The sequence below is a fragment of the Capsicum annuum genome, chromosome 10 (assembly GCF_002878395.1).
Source record: "Capsicum annuum cultivar UCD-10X-F1 chromosome 10, UCD10Xv1.1, whole genome shotgun sequence".
NCBI classification, from domain to species: Eukaryota; Viridiplantae; Streptophyta; class Magnoliopsida; order Solanales; family Solanaceae; genus Capsicum; species Capsicum annuum.
The window spans coordinates 32,407-42,868 of NC_061120.1; the positions used below are offsets into that span (position 1 = coordinate 32,407).

Consider the following 10,462-nt stretch of genomic DNA (forward strand, 5'->3'; position numbering starts at 1 on the left):
TCCTATCGAAAATTGACTTGTGATAACGAATGTATATCCTTTGCTCTCAATTTACATATCCTATTGTGATGCAAGGATATGGATTGTGGTGCAATGGATGAGACTGCTCCACCCTTAACCAGAGGTCGAGGGTTCGACCCTGGGTACGGAGAAAATTCTGTTTGGAGCGTTGCCACCTTAATGGGCCCTGCAACGCACGATCTGAATTAGTCAGGACTCCAATATGGACACCAAATACCAAATGAAACAACAAAACCCCCCCCCCCCCCCCCCCCAAAAAAAAAAAATAAAAAAATAAAAAATTCGTAGTTGTAAGTTAAATGAGACTTTGTATTAGGATCTTTATCGATGGAATAAAGAATTTCAATAAATTTGTGAAATTAGCTCTACTCTAGAGATCTTCCAAATTCACAATTACAAGCTGTCAAGTGGAAATAAAATAACCTATTGATAGGTGTAAGGGGCTTGTTATGGATGATTTCAAACGAGGTTAAGGTAGGTTGAATTATTGAAGGAAAGTGATTAGGCATGACATGGAATAGTTACAACTTACAGAGAACATAACTCTTGATATAAATATGTGGAGAACGCAAATTAGGATAGAGGGCTAGTAGGTAGATATGCGTCCTCACTAGTAGGGAGGAATGTTTTGTTTGGCGATTTAACCTGTAGTCTAAGTATTGTGAATGTGTCTTGTAGTTTTTTACTCATGTTGTTTTGGACATGTTTGTGATTTTGGATAATAGGTACTTCATAGTATTACTTTGTGAGTGTCTTGTTTCTTCTATTATCTAGTGGTGTGTTACCACATTTTTGTTGTTTGTTTTTCTGTTTTCTGTTTGGTATACTGTTATTCGTCATGAACCGAGGATCTATCAGAAACAACTTCTCTACTTTATTTGAGGTAGTGGTATGAACTGCGTACACTTTACCCTCTTCATATCCCACTTTATAGAAATACACTGAGTATACTGTTGTTGTACTATTGATAGCTATGCAATTTAAGAATCTGAATCTACGAAACATGAAGAGAACATGATCGAACCAGATAACATCTCAACTTTAGTTATTTGACGGTGTTGATCTAGTTGTCAATAAAGTGGAAGAAGAAAGATACTAGGTCCAAACGTTAATAGTGGAAAGGAAATATTGCTATATGATTCTCTTAATCTGATTAAATCTTATATAAGATATCAAGTCGCAAGACAAATACGTTCGATATTTATGTTGGAGTTTAATTTTGCAGGAGTTCTATGACCCTCTCTTCTCCCACTATTTATGAACGTATTTTATTGACATTTATTTGCACTAAAAAATTTTAAAATATTTTTTTAGCATTTTTTATTTTTTAATAACTTATAAATATCACTAAAATACATTAATAAATAATTCAACACATCATAGAATCCCCACAAAGTTCAGGTGTATTACAGCAAATTTTACTAAAGTTTCATTATATATCGAACATTTTTCCTTTTTTTAATTTATTTATTTTTATTTTTTACTTTTAAAATAGCAAGTTGGAGATGGGCCAAGGCTATAAGGCAAATGTATTGGGTCCCACCAAATTGTATAATCCCATTCCCATACGCCATTTTTATTTTTACCCTGTGGAGAATACCCGTTTTTAATACATAAAACATTTCCCCTTGTTTAACAGCTCCGTGTGGGCTCCACCGCCGACTCCTTTGCCGTCCCCAATTTACCCAATCAAAAGCAACCTCACAAAAATCACATCGACGGCCGACGGCGGATCCCGGCGCCGTACCTCCTCCGGCACCAATTTGCTTAATCTCCGATTCCACGATTCTACAAGGTTCCGGCGAATTAGCAAAAACTTCCGGTAAATTAACAATCTCCGAGAGTGCTGATTCTAGAAGCTTATGGTAAAATAACAATTTCGGAGTCCTAGATTCTAAAAAGCTTCCGGTAAATTAACGATCTCCGAGAGTCTAGATTCTAGAAGCTTCCGTCAAATTAGCAAAATCTTCCAGTAAATTAACGATCTCCGAGAGTCTATATTCTTTAATATTCCGGCAAATTAGCAAAAGCTTCCGGTAAATTAACGATCTCTGAGATTCTAGACTCTAAAAGCTTCCGGCAAATTAACAATTCCAGGGATTAGAATCTAGGAATTCCGAAAAATTGTCAATCTGCGAGTGTAGATTCGACAAGCTTACGGTAAATTAACAGTCTTCAAGTCGAGATTCTAGAAGGTTCTGGTAAATTATTAAGCTCCGTCCGTCGGACAGTCTAGATTCTAGAAGCTTCTGGTGAATTATCTGGTTGTTTTATCGCGGAATTAACTTATCAATATCAAATGAACAAAGTGCTAACAGTTTCCGATGCAACTTCAAGTGCGCGGATTTATTCATCGTTGATTGCACCTGCAAATGTTCCTCTCATTTGTGCATTTCTAGCTTGTGCTATAGCTCAGTTCCTCAAGCTCTTCACCACCTGGTAAACGCCTGTTTCTGCTTTTGCTTCTAAATGATATGGTGCTATCACTTTTGAAGTTGTGTTTTTTAAGTCTTTAGCTGCTTTTAGCCTTTTTGATTTGGTGTAATGAATGGTGCTGTTGTAGTTGAGTTGTTAATAATTGAAGTTTCATTGGAAAAAATGAATAAAGATGATTGCTTTGGTATTGTTGTATGTGAATAAAGATGATTGCTTTGTTGATAGTATAGCAGTCATCATAATTTTTTACTGGCGTTCGGAACTGGATAAAGGGCAGCACGGTGTATTAGAGCTCCGGGTCTAGAGAAGGGCCGGACCACAATGGTACATTTCTGTCAGAGGGTGTTTCCATGTCTTGAATCCGTGACCTTCCTGTTCACGAGACAACAACTTTACTAGTTATGCCAAGGCTCCCTTCTGGTTTTCGGAACTGGATGTTGCTGCAAACTTTGCGCCTAATTGAGGTTTAGATTGTTGAATTTCTAGAGAAAGTAGCATATCACAAATACTAAAGTGAAAATGCTTGTCCTGTGGAAAGCTAAGAGCTATTTGATTGATCTATAAGATTGAATTAAAATATGTAGGAAGGTCTTGTAATCGTCTAAGATAATCACCAGTTCAGATTGGGAAGTTAGAGGTTTGGACATCGCCTAGAAGAACGGTAGATAGAAGATTAATGACCCTCCATATATTTTTCTGATGATGTCAATGTCCAATCAACTTACGCACGTCAGCTAATACAATGCAATTAAAAAAGAAGAAAGATCATGGCTTTCTTATCAATGTCTGCGAGTATGTGAAAGTTTTTCTTGTTGATATCACAGAAGTCATTGTAATGTTTAACAGCTTCCGGAATTGGATGATTGTTGCAAATATCAAGCATACTGAGCAAGTAATTGAGGTTTAGATTGCGAATTTGCGGAGACTCTAGCATGTAGGGAAAACTAAAGTGAAAACACTGATCCTTGGACAGTTCAAAGATAAATTGATTGATCAAGAAGATCAGAGTAGAATTTATAGGAAGGTTTTGAAGCCTCCTAACACAATCTCTAGTTCAAAAAGGGAAGGCAAAGGTTTGGTCATCACGTAGAAGCACGATAGATAAAAGGATAATGATCCCTCCATATCCTTTTACGATAATGTCAGTGTCCAATCAACATATGCTCCTCAATTAATACAACGCACAGCATGTTAGTGTACACACAGAGATGTGGTAACCTTGATGGCCCTCGCCCTAGGTTGAGACAGTTGCTCACATTGAGTATTGTAGCAGGGAGTTAGGATCTCTAGATTTCTATCCTATGTCTGAATCACTAGCCATTCGCTTGGTGATGATGATCCCTCTAAATCTAGTATATAGTTATTTCACTGTTGTTAAGCTTCAGTAAAGATTTTAGCTTGGTGGGTAACATCTCCTCTGACTCACACTGGTCCTTCCTCTGGAAATATAAAGGGAAGAAACAATGGGGTTTTCTTACTTTTAACTTCATGTGATAATGGGTTTTATTACTTCCCTATAGCATTGGAATAGGTTAAAGAGTCCTTTTTTCCTCCTAAACTTGTGGTTTTCCCCTCTGCTGGAAATGTGCCTGATTCTGTTTTCAGGGCGTCTGTGAAAGAGAATTTTGTAGCTGAATCAGCATAGCAGAGTTGCAAAGAAGATTCATCTGAAATCTAAAACTCATTTGTGATTTGTTTCCCATTGAACTTAGATACTTATTACAACAACATACACAGTGTAGTTTCACAAGTGGGGTCTGGGGAGGGTAGAGTGTACGCATAACTTATCCTACCTCGAGGAGGTAGACTGGCTGGGATACTTAATTACTGTTTATCAATGACTAAGGTTTTAAGAATGCAGATTCATCTCAGTTAGAGGAGAATATGAGATTGTAACAATCATTATTGTGAAAATCATCATAGCTATTTTTGTTCGAAGTGAGAGGAGGGGTTCCTGGAAGAGATGCAAATGAGTGTGGCAGAAACCTTGGAGACCAGGGTCAATCTCAATGGGGACAAAAACATTAGGTGATTTCTTCTTACTTGCCTAACTGATGGTTGCACTGGTGGGAAGTATTAGATACCTGGGGAATAGTCAAGATGCGTGCAAGCTTGCCCAAGCACTGCTGTTACCAAAATAATTTGTAAAGCAGAGTGGTATTTCTCAAAAGAGAGCCAGAGAGAGGTGTAAAAGATAGTCGTAAGGACTAGTTTCCCTTGATTGGTTGTGAAAAGTGACAAAGACGGCAAAGTAAAGGTTGATAGGCACATTAGAACACATACGCTTTTCTGAAACTTCTGCAAAGGAGTAACTGTGTTTTACTTTCATTATAGCTGGATCACACAACAGGAGTGAGAGATCAACTACTTGGGAAATTCAATCAGCAAGTTCCATCTTGTTCCCTTTCAACAAAACAAAATGTAATGTGAAAGTAGCTTAAGTAGGGTTGAGGGAATGGTTGTTTTATTTGCCTCGATACAGAGATTGAAGGCGTGCGTGTATGCGGCTTTTATGATAATTTTTCATTCAGGAGGTTGTTATTGATAACAAAGTGGAGAAATATGTACACATGGATTGATTTTTGAATTTCAAGAGCTTACTTTTCAGGATCACCAAGTTTTCTATTTACCTTTTCTTTCTACTTTCTTGGTTAATTTTTGAATGTGTCCCCTGTTAGATTTTGCAGGTACAAGGAGAAGAGATGGGATTCAAAAAGGATGCTTAGCTCAGGTGGAATGCCATCATCACATTCAGCAACTGTTACTGCACTGGTAATGGCAATTTATTTACAAGAAGGAGCCGGAGGATCTACCTTTGCGATTGCTGTGGTTTTGGCATGTGTTGTGAGTAATTTCTTAACCAGGCTTTTGCCTTATTTTTTTCAATTTCCTCTGCTGATGTTCGTTTAAGAGGGACATAAATTAATGTAATCCCAACACGAGAACAACAGAGAAAAAGAAGACAGCCTACCGTTTTTCGGTTTATCCTTCGAAACTTCTTGATGATGCTCAAACAACAACATACCCAGTGTTATCCTACAAATGGGGTTTGGGGAGGTGGTGTGTACGCTGCCTTATCCTACCTTGAGAAAGGTAGAGAGGCTGTTCTGGTGGACCCTCGGGCCTCGGCTCAAGTAAAGCATATCAAAAATCAAGTATGTAAAACAAATATAGTAGTAAAGAATCCATATTGAAAACAGTGAAGAAGAGAACAGTAGAAACAACAAATAATACGGTAACTAAAGCCAAAGAGGCAATAAAATCGAAGGCAATTATGCATTACCCGCAGGGAGCGCAGCAACCAAGATGCATATAATCATATAGAAAGAGGCGAAGCGTAGCGATTCGTACTAGCGGAAAAGTTTCGCTAGCTCAGTTTGGCATAATTCTTGTTACCTTTTGGCAACAGTCCTTTTTAATTATCTTCTTTGCACAACTGAATGTTAAATATTTGAACTGTAGAAAGAAGATGGAATGTCATACATTCTGATCACTTGCTTCTTCGGAAAAGACCATCTAACGTGGGAATACATATGCAAGCACATTCATACGTATATGAATTGACATGCATTCATCTTTGGACGAGAGCAGCTAGCTTGTATATTTGTGTTATCTGGGGGTGGGGGAATATTGGGAAGGGATTTGTATATACTGCCCTTCGATGTCTACAATTTCTATCCAAATGCAGTTTTTGTATCAATTCTTATTTTTATTTTGCATGATGAACTTTTATTCTTCTCCTCATTTTCTGATGGATTTCCTTTTTTACAGGTAATGTATGATGCTACTGGTGTTAGGCTTCATGCCGGTCGTCAAGCTGAAGTAATCTTTCTTTCCCAACCCTCTTTATCTTGTTTTTATCCTGTTACTGTTGGATGATTTATGCAATTAGAAAAAACATTGCGTTTAAATCTCTATTCTCCATTTTATACTTAAAGATCTTTTCATATTGTGGGATACACTCTGTATATTGTTGTATTCATAAAATGAAATTTAAATTTTAACATTTGTGAGTAAATAACGATAAATCTTCTCTTATTAATTTAAATAGCATATTTGCCTTTCCTATAATTTTCACCTTACATTCAACTCAGTATCTAAATTAGCTACTTCCTCCGTCTCATTTTGTGTGTCTTAGTTTGACTACACACGGACTTCAAGATAGTGATGAAGATTTATGAATTTTGTGGTCTTAAACTGAAAATGTGTATTGTACCAAATGCCTTTTGAATCTTTTGATTTTAAATATTTCATGTAGGATGTTGGACTTCAAAAGTTATTAATAACCTAAAAAGGAATGATACCAATTGAAGCGGATGGAATATTCCTATTGTCTAATGTAAGTAATCTATGAATCAGAAAGCAAGTTCTTTTGTGTCTCATCTTTTTAACTAAGAATATCCGAGACAAGTCTTGCAAGGTTCGACACTTGATGGATGGTAGGCTCATCCGTCTACCCTTTTTGACTTAACCGTCATGTTTCTGTATAGTGGAGAGTTCGATAACATGACATGTGCCTAACCCACACATCACGCATTGCTCTCCCACCACTTTATCAAAGTCGTGTTTTTTTAGTGTGTCATTATAATATGAATCTCATGAAAGAAGTTTCAAGGATCTTTTAATATATTTTGGCTTTAGGCCACCAAGTCTGTTGAATCACCACCCCCTACTGATCTTCAATAAAAATTGCTTTGAAGCTTCTATGTATGTATTATAAGTGATAGAATTTGCTTTTTAATGCAGTTGTTGAATCAGATAGTATGTGAATTACCTCCTGAGCATCCTGTTGCCAATGTTAGACCTCTGCGAGATTCGCTTGGTCACACTCCCCTTCAGGTATGGTTGTGATGAGTTTGTAGTTTATGCATACCTTCTTTTAACTGTTCTTCTTTTCTTCCCCTTGGTGACAATAATAATCTTAGAAAAGATAACAGTTCTCATACACCTCATTTTTGATACATTTACAACTTATAATATCATTATTACTATTATTCATATACACAGTTCCAAGGATTTGAAGGTCTTTTGATATAACAATTTCCCATGTGATTTTAGGTTTTTCCCATTCCCATTTAACACCTTCACTCACTTAAGTTTCACATCTACCGGCTGGAGCATATATTGACGTCTTCAACACCTACCTAACCATCTCACACAATCTTCCCTCATTTTACCCGTTTTGGCGAATGTTGTCATTTTATCTACACATCCATCTTAACACCAGTATCTCTGCAATTTTTTCTAGTGGATATGTTAAGACTCCAATGGACCAACATTCACTACCTTATAACATTGCCAGTCATATAACTGTTCGATAGAACTTACCTTTTACTTTGATATGCATCCTTCTATCATATAACAGCCCGATAACTAATATGATAAAAATATGAAAAGAGTAACTACTGTGTTAACAAAGTAAATTATATTTTCCTTAACTGGAAGTTAAATGTCATTGAGATGAATGCAGGTTTTTGCCGGTGCAGTGCTGGGATGTTTAGTGCCATTTCTGCTGAAACCCTCAATCTAGATTTTTAACTTTTATCATTTCTGCCGAAAACCTCAAGCTATTAAAGCAGGAATCAACATCACTACCAAAGCCAAACCAGGTAACAAGAGAGAGTTTCATGCTTCACCTTGTTGGAGAAATGAAAGGGATTCGGTGTTTGTGGATTGTGGTGGTGGGGGGTGGGGGGATGCTGTGTATCGTTGTGATTGTGACTCAATCACTTGTACTTGTTAGTTTATTATCCAACTTGCAAGCTATTCTTTTTTATAATTGTTCAATACTAGCTTGGTTACTTATGCATCAATCTTCAAAATGAAAGAGAATCTGAGACAAAAACGCCTGTACTACCTATGCATGTTCAAAATGGTGTTTATTGTTGTTATTGTGACACAATCACTTGTACTTGTTAGTTTATTGTACTTGTTGGTTTAGAGATTCTAACCCGAGAACTTTGATGAAAGAGTGAAGTGATTTTGGAGGGTTTATCGGAAACAACCTCCTATAAACTACGCGTCTGGAAATGTGTTGGGTATGTTGTTGCAAGTGATGTTTCCTTTACGACCCTTGAAACAGAAGTGATTTCCATGCATCAACTAGGAATCACTTGGTAAGAATTGAGAATTAGTGGTGAACCACAAGATTGACAAACTAGGAATAAAAGAGCCAAAGAATGCTAGTAATAGTTGTATAGACCAATACCAAATCAGTCAAACAGCAATGACCATTGTTTTGTGATGAAACTAAGATGGCAGTTAAAATTGAAAGTGAAAAGACGTGGAAAGGAACATGGATGAGGAGGTAATTAGCTGTAACACAGAAAGGAATGGTGAAAGAAACAAAGAGAAGAAAAGGATATTCACATCCAAGATTTCTTTTAGCAGTTGACTGGGGATTTCATTTTATAAATCGTTACAAATGTTACTTTAATTATGACACGACTATTCTCACAAAGAGATTAGTAAAATATACTTCCTCCGTTTAAAATCGTTTAAAAAAGAATGACCTTATTTCCTTTTTAATCTGTTTAAAAAAGAATATTCCTTTTCTTTTTTGACAATACTTTAATTTCAACTTTCCACATGACGTATTTAGGATCACAAGATTAAACGACATTTTGATATATTTGACGCAACTTTAATTTAAGGTCATAAATTCAAGTGTCTTCTTTATTTTCTTAAACTTTATGTAAAATCAAAGTAGATCATTTTTTTTTAAACGGAGGGAGTAATACAGAATGGTAAAATATACTGGAATTCTTAAGCTCCGCCAATAGATTGAAGCAAGATGGTTGCACCCTTATTCGGGTGACTCAAGGGTTTTGAGCCACTAAGAATGAAAGAAATCTTATCGGGAGCATCATCCTCAAAATGAGCCATCTAATAAATTTTTTAAATTTAATCAGATACCAATACCGGTACGCAGGGGCGGAGCCACCTTCATCCAAGGATTCATCAACCCCTTCGACGGAAAATTATGTCATTTTACATGATTAAAGATATTTTTTATATATATATATCATCTTAATGAAAATCCTAACTCCGCCACCGAGGTACGGTGGAGAAAAAAACTTCTTAGCCAGCCCCACCAGATCACCAATTTAGACCAAGGGGCCAAGAGGTCTAAGACATAGATTGCCCACTTTTAGAAGGCCCACAATGAGAGGAAAAAGATGGAACAAATTTCCTTCTTTCCTACACCACCGACCTTATCACTACTTGTCCAATTAAAATTCATATCTAAATTCACTCTTTTATTTTATTTTATCTTTTTTTTATACTTATTATCCAAAATCTATTTTATTTTTTGGTCAGACTCTAATTGTATATTATGACAGAATTTTCATGCTTCTGAATTATAGGTCTAAATTTTTCTTTTAAAAAAATCTTTATTCTCACAAAATAATATAAAAGTAGAGAATGTCCAATTAAACAATACTGATTTTCTGAATGAAATTGTATACCATTTCGATATGGTGGGATTAATGAGATCCCTTTTATCTTTAATGATTTTAGGTTTCGAATATGAAAATGGAGAAATTCCTTGTAGGCAACGCTTTCCCTTAATGTGGCCTACATGATGTGAATTTGAATTTATTCGAGTTAAGTGATGTGACAATTCCTCTTTTCGATCACTACGTTAATATTCTTCCACCGTCACTAATATACTACAATAATATAAGTCAAATTAAAATAATCTCTTTTGTTAAGTGTCCAGATCGATCTTGAACAACCCTCGTATCATGGCTTAGTGTTTGAAGTTGAGTTAGACACAGTATTCGTTTTTCACATGGTATCAGAGCTAGATCATTGTTATTATACGTCCCAACCTTAGGGCACATGTTATCTTGTCCAAACTCCAAAAGATGGGTCTAGGCGTGCGGTCTTTGGGGGGGGAGAGGATGGGGGGGAGTATTGCACATTGATCAAGGTATTGGGTATTTGTCTTTTTATATGATCTTGAACAATCTTTGCCAGGAAAAGAAAGCAAACTCTCGTT

The 10,462-nt window shown here is 36.3% G+C and overlaps 1 protein-coding gene across 1 annotated transcript; it reads left to right on the plus strand.

Annotated features, from left to right (window-relative positions):
* The first annotated feature begins 1,598 nt into the window (after positions 1 to 1,598).
* LOC107845463 (uncharacterized membrane protein YuiD) lies at positions 1,599 to 8,356 on the plus strand. Its single transcript, XM_016689808.2, has 5 exons — positions 1,599 to 2,460; positions 5,145 to 5,301; positions 6,229 to 6,279; positions 7,204 to 7,296; positions 7,928 to 8,356. Exons 1-5 carry the CDS (start codon positions 2,321 to 2,323, stop codon positions 7,985 to 7,987), a joined length of 501 nt encoding a protein of 166 aa, XP_016545294.1. The 5' UTR covers positions 1,599 to 2,320; the 3' UTR covers positions 7,988 to 8,356.
* The last annotated feature ends 2,106 nt before the right edge of the window (positions 8,357 to 10,462 follow it).